Source organism: Crassostrea angulata, unplaced genomic scaffold, assembly GCF_025612915.1.
Source record: "Crassostrea angulata isolate pt1a10 unplaced genomic scaffold, ASM2561291v2 HiC_scaffold_106, whole genome shotgun sequence".
NCBI classification, from domain to species: Eukaryota; Metazoa; Mollusca; class Bivalvia; order Ostreida; family Ostreidae; genus Magallana; species Magallana angulata.
In genome coordinates, this window is record NW_026441661.1 from 374,442 (window position 1) to 390,849 (window position 16,408).

At 33.2% G+C, this 16,408-nt stretch overlaps 4 protein-coding genes across 5 annotated transcripts in view; 3 read left to right on the forward strand and 1 right to left on the reverse strand.

Moving 5' to 3' along the window:
- The window catches only part of LOC128169194 (glutamine amidotransferase-like class 1 domain-containing protein 1), a 93,980-nt gene extending 85,670 nt beyond the window's left edge, over window positions 1-8,310 (forward strand). The window contains exons 3-9 of one of the 2 annotated variants that reach the window (XM_052835359.1): window positions 3,529-3,634; window positions 4,466-4,573; window positions 5,203-5,300; window positions 5,487-5,580; window positions 6,331-6,442; window positions 6,726-6,768; window positions 7,326-8,308. In XM_052835359.1, coding sequence (XP_052691319.1) covers window positions 3,529-3,634; window positions 4,466-4,573; window positions 5,203-5,300; window positions 5,487-5,580; window positions 6,331-6,442; window positions 6,726-6,762 — 555 coding nt within the window. In that variant the 3' untranslated portion in view covers window positions 6,763-6,768; window positions 7,326-8,308. Of the gene's footprint in view, window positions 1-3,528; window positions 3,635-4,465; window positions 4,574-5,202; window positions 5,301-5,486; window positions 5,581-6,330; window positions 6,443-6,725; window positions 6,769-7,325 lie in introns of both variants that reach the window. The other variant, XM_052835360.1, reaches the window with a different exon arrangement.
- The window catches only part of LOC128169174 (beta-galactosidase-1-like protein 2), a 128,099-nt gene that overhangs the window by 80,691 nt on the left and 31,000 nt on the right, over window positions 1-16,408 (forward strand). The window lies entirely within an intron of this gene.
- LOC128169190 (probable histone-lysine N-methyltransferase set-23) lies at window positions 157-1,625 on the reverse strand. The gene is made up of 2 exons (XM_052835355.1): window positions 1,352-1,625; window positions 157-983 (listed from the first exon to the last, which is right to left on the reverse strand). Exons 1-2 carry the CDS (start codon window positions 1,451-1,453, stop codon window positions 222-224), a joined length of 864 nt encoding a protein of 287 aa, XP_052691315.1. The 5' UTR covers window positions 1,454-1,625; the 3' UTR covers window positions 157-221.
- On the forward strand, window positions 1,719-3,341 carry LOC128169198 (uncharacterized). The gene is made up of 2 exons (XM_052835366.1): window positions 1,719-2,016; window positions 2,385-3,341. Exons 1-2 carry the CDS (start codon window positions 1,890-1,892, stop codon window positions 2,768-2,770), a joined length of 513 nt encoding a protein of 170 aa, XP_052691326.1. The 5' UTR covers window positions 1,719-1,889; the 3' UTR covers window positions 2,771-3,341.

The following is a 16,408-nucleotide window of genomic DNA, read 5'->3' on the forward strand; positions in this document are numbered from 1 at the left end:
TGTAGAAAAAACTGAATGTTTGTATAATACATGCACTGTTAATATTTATGCCAGAGTTGACAGATTAGAAAATATCCAGTATTAAAAACAAAAAACTTGAACACCATGGTTTATCATCCTGCCATGGATATTAAATATAATTTAAAGCTAAAAAAACAACTCTATGATGTGTTGGAATTTATTGATAATTAATATATAAAGTTATAGTATATTTTTTATCATCAATCATCAAATAGTGTCTTATCAAAGGGCAGATAACCCTGACACAATTGTGAACCACAGTTACATGGTATTAAGCCACTTTCTTTTCCATCAATGTCCGAATAAACTGTTCTCTCATCTCCTGAGGAAAGTCCGTAGTGAAAATTCAACTCTTCTCCTGAGCTTATTTTCCTCTTTGCAAACAAACAAAGTAATGGAATTTCAGAATCAATCCGTACTGGGAGCATTGTTAGGTTAGGATCACAGCTGTGGTTGAGGAATCGCCCGACATTGCCAAAGTTTCTAGGATCTACATGAGTTTTTATCACACCACTCTTGCAATGTTCGTTAACGGTTATAATATAATTCATGTCTTCTTTCCGTTGAGCTAGGCTCCGTTTCCTAGCCTCGTCACTTGAGATGATTTCTCCCGCATATTCACAGACAAACGCACCGGGATCTAAATCTTCCAGAGTCCTGACCCCTATTCCTTTGCTTACTGTCCAGAATAACTCGACTCTCACTTTTACTCCACCTTGTACGACCCTGTTTACACACTTTTGAGAACAGCTGCAGTTACCGTTACATTCCACCATCACCTTGTGTTCGTCTGCGTCGAGATATGAAGTTTTAAGTTTACCATCTTCAGTGTAATTCTGACCAAATCTCTGCACACAAGGGCAGTCACTGATACACTCATGGCAGGAACAACCGATAAAAACAGGAAGGAATTTTTCCTTATCAATGCCTGGACCGGGAATGTTGTGCTTCACATACTGAAACTAAAGATACATATCATATTAATTTACTATATTAACAATCTTAAGACAAAAAAAAAAATGAAAATGTTGGTTAAGTGATCCCAGGCCATTTAACATGTCTTCTTAACAAATTTTTAATGTTGATCAGTGAAGTCAAACGTTTTCAGTATGACAAAAATACAGGCACCTGACGTTATAAAACATACATACTCTCTACCTAATAATACACGTGTTAATAGGTAGAGGATATATATTTGATATATAACGTCAGGTGTCTATGGGCAAAAGTTTTAATACACTCAATTGTACCACAAGATTGTAGATGCAAGTGGCAGAAATATCGTGAGGGCTTCACTTCCACTGACAGTGTTCAATACAAATCAGTTTACCATTGAATCCTTTCCTTGTACTCCATCCTCCTTTCTACAGTATACAGGGAATTTTTCCAAACCGTCTGTCCAGTCAAATGAACATGGGCTCTGTGCATTCATTATGTTTCAAACCGAAAGCGAAACCAGAAGTAAACAAACGCACGCTAAAACGAAAAAAAAAGTTCCGTACAAAAATTATCTTTCTACCTTATGGAGTTATTAAACTCCAAACACTTTATTAGATGTAAGAGCTTTAAAAATACGTCTCATCTGTAACGGTTCCTTGTGTTGAATTTTTTTTTCAACAGCACATTGTTATATGTATTTATATCAGGTTCGAGTTTCCATTTGTGAAAGATGTCTGCGCCCAGACTACATCGGGTGCGTTCACAATTCTTCCATTGGTTGATATTGGTAGAAAAATCTACCATTGGCAAAACATTGGTACCAAAGTATGTCAATGGTAATTTTTATTGGTAACCGATTCTGCAGGCCAACCACATTCGCGGTAGATTTACCAACGCGGGATTTTCGTTAATTAGTGTCACCGATAAAAATGGCGACGAACGTGCCTAGTAGCGTGTGCGACATTTCGTCGCAAATTATTCCACTCCAAATGAAAATTAGAGAGAAAATTGCAAAATTTATAATAAGAGGAGAGGACGTGAAATATCTATCTGATCGTAAGTATAGTAAAAGATGTAATTCCGTACATTTCATTGATGCAAATCTGTCATCTCTGTTATAGGCCTACTGTAACGTTATAACATACATTTCTAATCGAAAATGAAGTTTATTGTGAAGATATTTAAAATGTTAACTCTGAAATTGTGGAAATGTTCGAAGAAACGCAATTGAGTTATGATTTCATAGAGGATGTTAGCTGAAAGGGGTAAAATGGCTTTTAAAAGTCTTTAGAAACTCTAAATTTTGACTTACTCGTTGTTTGCACATGTTATCATGGTTATAGTCAAGTTATAGGCCTACGTGTTATATGGTTATAGGACTCTGCGTGCGTTTATTACTCAAAGGTTTATTTAAATAATTACAGATCTAAAAGAGGTGACTCAAGATCTAACGTCAATGCTACCTGGTGACTTACCTGAAGATCCAGTTTATATCTGTTTTGTTAATGGAAAAGTACATATTCCAGAAGTTGTTTTGCGCAATTTGAATTCAAAGGACCAGACACACCCGAGGATAGAACATGAAGAAAATCCTAAAACAGTGGAAGAAAATAACACGGAGGATACCACGCCAGCCAATTTTGATTTGGAAGATAGTAGTGAAACTGAAAAATCCAGATATGAATGGAGATTTTCTGACACGAAAGAACTGCTAACAGTTTTAAAAGCTCGGAAGGAAAGGAAGGAAAATTTTACAAAGAACATGTGGAACGGAGTTGCAAAGGAATTAAAAGAAGCACTGAAATCCTAAAAAATTCCTAGTCCTGAACAATGTAGAGAGAAGTTTTATTCTCTGAGAAGATCATATAGAAATTATATTGCAGAGAAAAAAAAGACCGGAAACAAAAGAATAAAACCATTTCTCCATGAGTCAGAAATGTATGATCTCTTACATGACGATCCTGGCTTTAATCCACCTTTGCTAATGAGTTCTCTAGGGGCAGTGGAAACAAATAACAGTGAAGAAAATTCATGCACTGAGAAAGATCCCCCAAAGAAGAGGAAATGTAGTAACGAGCTCACAGAATATCTTAAGGAAAGGGATGAGAAGTTCCTGAATGCATTTAAGGAAATGCATGAGAACCAAAATAAAATCATGGAAAAACTAATTGAGAAACTGTAGAAAAATGTGTCAGTACCTTTGTACTTACTGTTTGTCATTTAGTATGATAGTCTGAGATAAACATTGGACTTTGATGGTTTACGTTTTTGTTAAAGGGGCATATTTGTAAACATTAATTGTATAGGAAGATGGAGAATTTATTTTACATGTTGATGCCCTTTTTGTTTTGTCCAGCATTTCGATTGAGGATATTCAATGGTGCTCCATTTGGCTTTGGCTTAGTCGTAAACCAGCGTTGATTTTCTAATAAAAGCATCTTGAGCTTCACCCTTGTTTAGATCACCCCCTCTAATTTCTTAAAAATGTAAACAAGTAATATTGAGGTATTGGATGGTGTACTTATAACCTGAGCCTTTACTCCATTATGAAATCATGTCATGTTTCAGGGGAAGAATGTGGAGTACGTTCAGCAGGATGACAACAATAGACGTTGGTTCAACGAGTTCAGGAGTAAAGCCTCATCCAACCCCATAGCATTCGAAACAGTGGACTGTAAGTACAGGTGTACTTAATCACCTTATTTAATCCCATTCTCCTTTAAACTTTTGACTGTAAGAGCTAGTACAGTTTCATCCAACCCTATAGACTTTGAATAAGTTCACTGAGTTGCCTCTACCCGAGTACCTTTATACACAGTTGTCCATAAGACCAGCCTCATCTACATGTACATGTTTATCTAGTGGCTTATTTAACATCATATCCTTTGAAACAAATTTTTTTAATCCTGAAAACTATTTTTCAATCCTGAGTGGCCAAATACTAGGACTAAAATCATGATAAAGTGGTTACACAGTGTACATCATGGTTCTGTGACTCTCTTTGTTGTAATGCAATGTACAGTAATATTAATAAATACATGTACATGTATTTGTTCGTTCCTCAGCAGCACTGTTCTCTGCCCTATTAGTCAAGTTTATACACTAGATAACACATAATGCATCAGGATTCTCCTTGTTGTACTGCTGTAAAGTATTTTTGTATTTTTTCAGCAGCAATGTACTCTGCCCTGTTTGATAAGTAGACATAAGTCATGTAGATTCTTTGACCCCCCCCCCTTTATACGTGTACATGTTTGATGCTGTAATATATTTTTCGTTCCTCAGTGGCAAGGTACTCTGTCCTATTTGATAAGTAGATATACAGTCATGTGAATTCTACGATTCCCATTTATACATGTTTAATGGTGTAATAGTGGTTATTTTTGGTTCCATAGCGACAAGGTACTATGCCCTATTTAATAAGTAGATATACAGTCATGTGAATTCTATGATTCCCATTTATACATGTTTAATGGTATAATAGTGGTTATTTTTTGTTCCTCAGTGGCAAGGTACTCTGCCCTGTTGATTCCCTCGTCCCCCGGAGCAGTCCATGACCTGGCCAGTAACACGGAACTCAGTCAGATTGTCAACCACTTCATCAGGGAGAAAAGTAAGAAGCACACCTAATTTCATCTATTTGCTGAATAATATTTATCATCAACTGAGAGAGAGAGAGAGAGAGAGAGAGAGAGAGAGAGAGAGAGAGATGAAGCAAAATGATTGAATTGTGGAATTAAATTCTCGGTGCATATAAAGAGGAATCTACATTATTCTTCTCACTTAAATATTAATATGGAAACACTTGTTATTATTAGAGGAGTGAAATTATTTTATTTCTAACTTATTTGATACCATGAATTTAAGATTTGATATACTGTTGTTTTACTCTTGATCTCTTAGAATGTTATAAACTAGGTGGGTTTTATACCATAAGTCATGGTCAATATTTTATGCCTGTCATCATCAAAACACAAAAGTTAATCATGGATCATCCAAGTGCCAAACATATTTAAAAGTGCAGTTGTTTTCCAGAGTTCGATTTTTGACAATCTGATTAAATAAGATCATTCAATCTGCTCATTGCTACACAAGGTCCATTGGATCAGACGATCAGAACTTGATTAGACTGAATGTTTTATCCATAATAATTGTGAATCTTTTAAATCTTACGTAATATATTTAAACAATAAAGATCACGATCATGCTAATTTGACTTGATTATTTAACTGTATCTTTCAGAACCAATTTGTGCAATAGGAAGCGGAGTTGCAGCCCTTTGTTGTGTTATGTCACCTGATGGTAAATCCTGGGGATTCAAGAACTACAGTATGACTGGGGTATGTATATCAGAGAGAGAGAGAGAGAGACAGAGAGACAGAGAGAATATCATAATTGGAAAATCAATCTTTTGATGTAAATTTATGGGTCAGAAATGTCAAAAGTTATTCAGAAAATTAAATAATGATTGAAGATAGTAAACACAGACTGAAATTATTGAGAACAATTTTGACTATTTTGTCCAGCCCTCTGTGTTTGAGCTCGCCAGGACCCAGGAGTTTTCTTCCCTTCCTGTCATTGTGGAAGATTTTATCAAGGATCACGGCGGACAATATAACAGTCTGTATACAGATTATAACAATTCCTAATCTCTAGTAGACAATATAATAGTGTGTTTATAGATTATAACAATTCATAATGTCTAGTAGACAATATAATAGTATAACAATGTGTATATATTATCCTAATTAGCATACAGTACATGATGGAAGTGAAAGCTACCATGGAAGGTTAATAGTTGTTGTCTGTTTTCTGTTTTATCTCTCAACCTTTGCACATATAGAAGAATATAGAAGAATGGGGGGGGGGGGGGGGGGGTGTAGCACATGATGAAGACATTTTAGAAATTTTAAAGATAACTATTGAAAGCATTTAATTGCCATATGATAAATAAATTTTTCATTTTTACTTGCTCATATTTAAGTTTCTTTCCATTGCCTGATTGGGCAATGGATAAGATCCATTTAAGTCCTGCAGTGTGTATACTGTCATGTTATCAATCAAACCAGGTAGATGAACAACACAATTAGTATGACCTTTGAAATACAGTTAAATGTGGTTAGTTCAGACATTATCATTCCCAGCCCAGTCATTATACAGATCGACTTACGGAGAAAGTACATGTGTATATACTCTGAAGTAAAACAAGATTACAGTGAACAATCTAATACATATATATATTCGAATTGATAAGTCTGTTCACACTGATAATGTGTATATTCATTTTCACTTAAGGTTTGCTTTTACATGTAAACCATGAAGTTTTACGTTAATTTTAATAAACTAAACTATCACCTTTTTTCTCCACAGATAGTGAGATGGATGCTGTACACGTGATCATTGACAGACATCTTATAACAGGACAAAACACTCACTCCACCCTGATGGCCGTACAGAATCTGACTCTAATGTGTGCGCAAAAGTAGGTACAGATTCACCCCCCTCCTCTCGTTATGCAATAGGACTTTGATCCCCGTATCCTTGTCTGCTTCATGTCAACATAGATCTGTATATCCTTATTTACTTTCATTGTTATTGCATTTTTTATTGAATGACGTTTTTACTGTTGGAGTTTACAAGATCTTTTTTTAGTTGAAATTGAAATAAATGTCGTTATAAATCTGGCTTGTATTTTATTTTTATTTTATTTTAGTTTTATATTTTGATACACTAACTTTGGTTGATGCTTTAATGGATTTCTGTAGTAAACATGCAGTGTCTGGCAGCAGGGATATGAGGTGATAACATGTAAGCATAAGAAAGTAAAATACATACTAAATACATGGCAACCTTTCATACCCAACACCTGACGTATGTAACACCTGTATAGCCCCAAACCTGTAAAAATGGCACTTAATTGTCCTACCCAACAGCTCAATTATAAGACACCTGACGTTCATCTGAAACAGTGAATGTACATGTACAAAATAAAAACTTAAAGTAAAAAAACATTATAATAAACAAACAAGTTCTTCTGGAAGAAGTACATTTGCTAAAAAGTGTCATACTTTGATCACAAATTGATAAAAGCAGCATCTCTCATTATCTTTGGTTTTCCTCATCTACATGTGTGTATATGTTTGTACTGGTGCATATTTAATGTTAAAACTTCCTACAGAATTTAAAAATGATGGTAATATAACATTGCATTGCTGAATTATTGAATAAATTCATAATCTTTCTCTATTCTAAAAAATACCTGCTTATAAATTTTTTACTAAAGCGCTTTTTTGAAAAATATATTTGTTGTTCTGTTCTGTAAATTGTTTGCTGTGTATCTTAGTTAATGGTTTCTATTGTTACAGGCTACCCCACACACCAGCATAACATTACACATTATGTTGACTACATGTACAGTTTGACCAAAATTGGAACAAACGCAACGTGAAACAAGAAACTGATGGCCATACTGTACGCTTATATTGTTTGTGATACTTAAAATGGACCATTGTCGGTAACCAGGTGTATGATGATTGCAAGGTTAAGTGAAATGTAACGACTTTAGTTAAGGAATTTGATTATTAATTGGTGATTTATGGTTGGTCGTGATCAAATCAAATAATTAAAAGCCCAAAAGGGCTTTTTATCAGATTTGATCAGGGCATAACAACCTCATAATAAAAAAAAATTCAAAAAGTGATTCCTTTAAGTTTTTATTTAGATTTCTACAGTTTTTAGCAATTGTACGGTTCATATTAAATTATAGACATTTTTAGTTATTTTCATTTCGTATTATAATACAAACCCCGCTTGCTGCCCACATGTACGTTATTTGTGTCATTGAGGAAATGTATTGGACTCATCTGTATCAGCCACAAAGACACTAGAACACGCAAATACTGAAGAATGTTTTGTTAAAAAATGCGAAATCTTCTTTGTTTAGTACATTTATTCCATCTATATAAACAGTGTTTACAGTCATGATCAGTTGTTTTGTGTTTGTTTTCTGCGTTGTAAAAAGGAGCAAAGTTTCAGCACAATCATGTTCGTAACGTTGTGTGGCTTTGTATATTGTGAAATGAAACAAAAAATGAAAAACAAGTTTGGCATATGCTTGTTCAATATGATCAAATAGAAATAGCAGGGTTGCTCAGTTGATGACAACATACATAAGAAAGTGTTTTTAGCTCACCGAGACGAAGTCGGGGGAGCTTATGCCATACCCCCGACGTCGGCGTCGGCGTCCGGACCTGGTTAAAGTTTTTGTTGCAGGTCCTGTTTCTAAGTTATTACTTGTTCTATCTTCACCAAACTTGCATGGATGATGCATCTGGACCTAATTATGGACTTAAAGGACTTGGAAATTGTACTATTATATGATATTGTCCTATTATATAATATTTTTATATATAATATTCAATCATATGGTACAATATTGTATAATATGATATTGTATTATATAATATTTTACTATATCATGTGATATTGTATCATATGATATGATACAATGTTGTATCAAATTATAAAGTATCATATGATACAATATCATAATATGTATAAAATATGATACAGTTTCATACAATGCAATATCATACTATCTTATACAATATGATATCATATGTTACAATATTGTGATGTATTATGTGATATGATGTTGTATTATGTGATCAAATACAATAATGTTATACACAATACAATGTCATATCATATGATACAATCTCATATTGTATCATTATTTATTACAGTAGTATATTGTAATATATGATTGAATATTGTAAGTAAGATAGGATGCAATATTGTATTTTATACTATTGTATTGATAAACATTGTATCTTATTATACCGTATGAAATGAACTTATGATCATCATACAATTTTTTTAACATATGATATACGATATTGTGTCAAAATAGTATCTATGAATATCCAAGATTAAATTATGATTATCATATAATATGATAAAGGTGGTCTCATAAACGTGATGCCTTATAAAGGTGACGCATCGTCTCGTTGAGCTTTGTAATCTGTGATAACCTATGTTTACATTGATGTTTTTAATACCAAGTGCACTTTGTGCTCAGTTTGTTAAAGGGACTTGGACACGATTTGAGATCAAAAATTTTATTTTTATTTTTTATGTATAAAATTGTTTACTGGTGCATTTTAAATGATTGGCCAAAATATTGAATGTTAAAGTCAAGTTACAAGCGAGATACAGAGGTAAGAATTGATTGTTATGTAAACAAAGCTCGAGTCTTATAGTTGTTTACAAAAAATGTAATGTAGAGATTTACCTTTTTTCGACAAAATGACATGTAAAAAAAACAATTTAAACTATTCAATATCTTCATATACACTATTATCAACAAAAGAAAGATACATTTGATTGAAACTTACACCAATACAACGCATATGTAAAAAATGACAATATTCGAGCTTTGTTTACAAAACAAAGAATAATGAACTCTGTATCTTGCTTTCAACTTTATATTTGACTTTCAGATTTTGACAGAGCATTATAAACTTCTATATTTATCAGTATAAACAGTGAAAATAGAAAAATAAAATTTGAAAATTTTAAGTCAAATCGTGTCCAAGTCCCTTTAAAGGAAATAAAGCAAAATTAACAGTGATTTGTTTATAAGAAAATACATGTATATTAAATACATCTAGTACATATCAACTAAAGAGATCTTAAAACTTAGTGATTCACATTTGCGTCAAAATGACAGATTAAACAAACAACTAGTATATATATACATGTATGTTGAATATATTTATTTGTAGTGATGCGTAGCATTTTTTTTTTTACATTTTTTTTTACATTAAGTACTACATGTAATACATTAATCGATGACAATTAAAACGCTGGTTCGTACGAAAAGTTGACAAATTTAAGCTAACAGATATACATAAGAATGCACGGACAGTTTAATTAGTCAGGCACTCTATCACACAGAATTGCAATAGGAATAATAGAGTTAACACATATTACATTGAACTTGCACAAAAATATCAAACAACTAGAGCAGAGCTCGTGGCAAAGCCCCGAGTAGGTCTTCCGTTGTTGCTGCGAGTTGAAAATATATGTTACGATTATAATGACTATACTTTCAGTTCTGCTTTTGTTATAAAAATGTGTTGTAATTGAAAGTCTGTATATAAAACGTGTTTTGAAAAAAGAAAGGAAGAAAATATTTTAGGAAAACTATTTGTCGAGCAGAGTTTATGTAATCGTTTCAAACATTGTTTAAAAAATGAGATCATGTTTAATGGCGAGTTAAATTTTCAAAGGGTAGCAAGCATTGTTATAAACATTAAACAGTATGTACTCATGATTCATGTCAGGAATTCTATTTCTTTTTTAAACTGAACTCGCCTACAAAACACGTAAACTTTTCTCAAAGATAACTTCTATATTAAAATATTTCTAAATTTTAGAAGACTATGTGCAAGTTTAGAATTGCGTGCTGACAAAATTTACAGACCCTAAAACGTACTACTACACCAAAAAAGCGTGCGGCCAACGTGCGAGAAACGTTTCGTGTAAACCTTTTAGAGTTTCATGTAAACCGTTTAGCGTTTCGGGCAAAGCGTGTAAATCGTTTCGAGCAAAGCGTGCGAGAACCGTTTGAAACGTTCATCAGATTTCATTCGGAACTCTCTGACAAGTTAATTGTTTCAAAATGGCGCGCGTGTTTTACATTACTTTAACAAAATTGAACGAATTTTTAACAAACAAAAGAAAGGTATATGTATTAAAAGACGACTAGTTACAGAGTACATGTATATTTAACGTTTTCATGCGATGTTTCAGTACTGAAACAATATTAAAATTCGCTATACATAAAAAATATTAAATACAGTTAGCGAAACATGATTTCTATTGGAACAAACCTAAATCAACTTTAACTTGCACGATCATGTTTTGATAAGCATGTATTTTTATTATCTATTTACATCGATAACTCTTACTGAGACCATTCGGCTGTGTACAAGCAGCACACATAACCTCGGACATCGGGCGAGACCTGCACCTGGCTGAACCTGTCAATCAAACTCTGTGTATTAGTTTTCATTGGATGGTCAGGCGTCTCTCTTTTGTCAAAAGCCAATGGAAAATTAATGAATTCAAGGTAATCGGAATCAGAATTTGATAAAGCACACAATTTAAATGATAGAAAATTTATTAATTATTTGAACAAAATTAAATGTAAACATTGAAAGGAAATAAAAAAATTAATTATTATGGGAATCTATACGCATGGTACTCAATTAAAATATATTATATTATGATTTTATTATTTTATGTAGTAAAATCACCCTTCCAACTGTTACTCAATTACATAACAATTGATGACCTGGGGCTATAAATGTTCTGAGCTGTGTGCGCTGAAGCGGCACAAGATTCTCGATCGCATGCGGCAATTGAATTAACACAGACTGGCCGAATAAACAAAGGGGTGGGAAAGTGAAACAAAATGTTACACATAAGAAGAAACCACCAAAAATGTTTTTCGACAGATCTTGATATCTTTTCTCCAATTATAAAAAATACAGCGCGAGCACCTGTCAGCGGGGCGGGAGGAGTGGGGGGGGGGGGGGGGCAGCAATGAGTTCGCTTCCACAATGAAACTACAGAAGTGATTAATATGTGACCGATAGAATCTAATCTAAAGTTGTTTAAACTCATGTGAATATTTACTAAAATAATCATCGAATGCCTCAATTCAGGGCATTCCTTTATCGTGCTAGCACCTACCGCAAACATGTAACATGGAACTTTGATTATAATTTGATTTGATTTTTAAACTACCTTGTACGCTATCGTATAAATCAATGCTTAATCAACTGTAAAAGTAAAATAACTTTATCTTAAACCAATATAATAGTTGAAAACATAATAAAATAAAGTTGTGTCCGTGCAAAATATGAAACATAAACGCGTCATAAGGTACATGTAGAAGAACACGAACCGACTGCGGATCACTTAACCACTCGCGCCGGATCTCCTCAGCCATGTGCGAGGGATGATCATTATTTAAAGGTTTAATATTTGAGGGGGGTGGGGTGGGGGTGTTGATTTAAAACATTAATTGTACAGTTTTTAAAGTAGTTTACATAAACCAACCAACCATTAGTTTATGTCTAACGATTTTTCCGATATGGAGTAATATCGTTCATTAATATTCATTTACACTCAAATATTTAATTCAATATATACAAGTAGGACAAACCTTTATAACATAAAATTAAAACAGTTCTTGTATATACGGCTATATTAACTCAAACACGTTCATATGCATGCAAGTGTAAGTCGCGGTGTGCGAATCTTGTGTATTAAATAACCGCTTACCGCTAGGTAATGCAGCCGTGGCTGATCTCCTCGGCCGTGGGCGAAGGATAGATTACGTAAAGGTACAACGCACAGAAACGCACAGCTCAGAAACAAGGAAGATTTGAAAAGTTTGCAGTATAATGACCTTACTCTATCAAATAGAAGTTCTTTATTTTAAACTAAAAACCCACAATTGATCTATGTCTATTATTGCTTTAGAGAATGACATTGCTTTTATTAATTAAATGAACTACATGTATTTCTTACTTGACATCCAATCGTTTAATCCACAAAAGATTTTGTGTAATCAAAACTAAAACAATTCTTGAGTTCGCGGCTAAATAAATTCATATATGAGAGACGCAACTCTCGTGTATTAGATAACCACTGACCGCTAGGTAGTCCAGCCGCGACCACGGTGACCGACTTTCTCGGCCGCGGGCGAGGGAGAGCTTACGTAATGGTACACACACAGCTCTGATTCAAGGTAGATTTTGAATGCATGATGTTTATATTAAAAAGGTAATGCATATATTTTTTCATTCCATATTTTGTGTTTTACTAGAAAAGAAAAAGAATGTTTTGTTTTCCAATTCCCGTTTTTAAGGATTGTGCACTATAAGAACTTAACAACGACTTAAACTCCTAAAAAAAAGCATGTATTCTAAAAAAAAAATTCTTATGAATTAATGCCTCCTGTATAAACCAGCATACTTTCTGCGGTAACTTCATGCCAGTTGTACGCACAAAGTCTTTCGTTAACTTGTCAAATAAAAACAGGTACATGCTAACATGTAAAGCTTTTTACACTCATACTACACAAACCACTTACAAAATAACATTGAAACGACCTTCATGAGATCCCAACAAACAACTTTTCCAGCGACAGCCATATCAAAATCCTAACCGTTTTTGAGTTATTAAGCAACATTTTTTAGGGGCCATTGGCCCTTAATTTAAGGGGCCAGCCCCTTTTTATTGGTGTCAAATGAAAGCCCTTGTTATTTTGCACAACTTTTATTCTACATGTCTTTACAAAATTTTTTTCGTTCAAAAGATATAAAGGAAAACATGTCTAAATTTTTGCACTTTTTTGAATCCTGTTTTTTGACCCCCTACCTATTCCTAAATAAAAAACGTAGTCTAAAAACATAAACAGATGTGCACAACTACAATGTCTCTGTTATTCAAATTCGTTGGATTCCCATTCCCTGCTATCATAGTCTCGGAGCCTTTGTCTGGAAACAAAAGGCCCTAAAAAAATTTAAAAGGGGAATAACTCTTTAACGGAAAGGGAATTCTACATTTTATGAATTGCTTAAGATAGTGTTTTGTAAAGTACATTAGCCCTGAAAATTTGAGCAAAAACTGTTTAGAAATGAGCAAGATATGAAGCCTCAAAGTTCGCGTCTAGGAAACAAAAAAAAAAAAAGAAAAATAAGAATAATCTTAATTTTTTTCCCGCACAATAATAGAAAGGTCTTCCGTTGGAAACGGAAGACCTTAAATACGTACGTATGGACAAAACCTTAAGGGACATCTGTCGATATATTGATTTTGGATTAAAGTACATTATACATGTAATCAAAATACTTTCACCGGTTTAAAATTTTTACATTTTACAATATTTAACTAAATTTCGTTTAAAAAATAATTGGAAAGTAAACAAAATTGAAAACACTAGCGTTTTTTCGAAATCATGAATTTCACATTCTTAATGAACCCTCTAACCTACTGCACTGCGTTGTTTGGTTACAGTTTTGGGAAAGAAATTATTTATAAAATTACACTTTATTTCATTGTTTAGTTCATTTCAGAGAATAGTACGTTAAAACATGGAGATGTCCCATACTATCTTAATCAGGCTCTGTAACATCTAGAATTGCAATAAGAATAATAGATTTCACGCATGTCACATTAAACTAGCACAAAAATATGAAACATATACTGACGTACATACATTTTTTTTTACACAAGAATATGTAAAAGGCCGATGAACTATTTATTTTGTAATGTATTTTTCTTTAAAAAAGGTACATAATAGAACCCATTGTTAAGCATTCATAGCATATATTGCAAATTGTGTTACAAAGCAAAATGTATTGAAAGGAGAAGAATATCAGTATATTGTCAAAATCGAAAAAATGAGGGGTAAGGCCGATGGGGGGGGGGGGGGGGTCCAACGTCTATTGCAATCCTAAACTGGATTTTTCTGAAGAATTTGAATAAATATTTGAGTGATTGGATTTAAAAAAAAAGGTGACAAGCATAATATACAAATTATCCCATCGATACATGTATAAAGTAATGTAGTGTTTTTAATTAATAAAATCCCCTTGTCGTTGAAGCAAAGGAAAACTAAGGCATTCTAAACAACATAACACGACTGGGTTAACGCGCGTTACTCAATTTGTCTGCACACACTCTGTCTATTACAGGAGCTTGCTATCTGAAATTATATTTACATGTACTTTGTATTGATAGAGAAGATTTTTGATAAAATTGTCGTTAAATGCCTAATATCATATAACTTTTTTAAAAGGGGCATGGTCACGATTTTGATCAAATTCTATTTTTCTGATTTTAGACGGGGTCACGTGACCCCGTCTATTGGTTTACTGTCAGCCGAAGTCTTAAACCCGAAGGCACGCGTAGAACACACGAATTGAGTCTACGCGTAAGAAAATAGTGCAGAAAGTTTTCATGCATTTCAGTAAATATGTATAATTATAAAAACACTCATTAAATAAGTCCTCTGTGTTTAAACAAATTCAATTTAGAAAATAAACAAATAGTTTTTAATTGATCAAAATATTCTTGTTCGGGTTCAAATGTGGAACGGGAACACGTAACTGAATGCACAGCGCCGTTGACGATTCAGTTGGTGTATGAGCTTATTAATCAATAGAAGAGGTTGATGGTGGAATCGAAATTAAAGTTCCCAAACGCAATGTGCCATTTTTGAAAAGTTGTGAATTTTATTTTGACAATCGTTCACCTTAATACTACCAAACTTCATGCGCAAGCCGAAGTTAAAATCGGGACGGGTTATACACAGATGTTTTACAAATTAAATAGGTGTTTCATTGGCTTCCAGTCTACTTGCGGTATGACTGCTGTTCGTCTCTAAAGGAATTTGTACAAAGAAAATAAACACAAGTATGAATTTGCATTCTCGTTCGTTGGCTCTTTCGTTCATTAAACTGAATTTAAATTTCAAACAATGCATTGTAAGCAAACTCTATAATAGATTATACATTTTGGAAGACTTATACATCATATAATATATACAATCCTATCGATTGAAGAATCAAGTTAACTGTTAATGTTCATGTTTTCCGGCTTGTTTGGAAACAGGCTTGGGGTGAATAACATTGTAAAATAATGCATTACATTACCATAACTTCATGAATTAGGGCATTAAATTACCATTACCATTACTTAATTTTCTTGAAGCAATGCATTACATTACCATTACATGAGTAAAGTAATGCATTACCATTACTTTGTGAAAAGTCAATAAGTTTTAAAAAAGTAATTTAAAAACTAAATAAAGAGTTTTTGTAAATAGTTAATAAATAAAACATGCTTAAAATATTTGCAGGTTCATGTTCATGTTCACTATCAGGTTCAAATTAATGACTTACACAAGATTGCTGTTGTTCTTGTAGTTCTCAAAGTAAGGTTGTAATTCGTGAAGGTGATGCACGAGTTTACACAAAAACGGATTTATTTTTACCTATTAATTTTGCAGGAATCGCAAATGAAGAAAATCGTGTCAGATAAGTCGGTCTTAAATATCAAAATGGCGACCGTGACAAAGCTTCTTATTGTCAAAGTTCTTGGAATCTTATTGTAAAAAAAAATATTTCTAACGTCAGGTGCCTGTGTTTCTTATCAGTATACAAATGTTCACTTTGTTTGTTAATTCAGCAGTTTTAGAGTTTCCGGGGTTTTCATAAAACTTTTATTACGGATACCGTCCAACTTGTGGATTTTCCCTTGGATCACAAAATAGAATAAATCTAATGATTAAAATTATCTACTTTGATATAGTTGCTTGATTTTCCCAGTCAGTAGTAAATTTTAAAAATTTTCCTTGGGGTCTTAT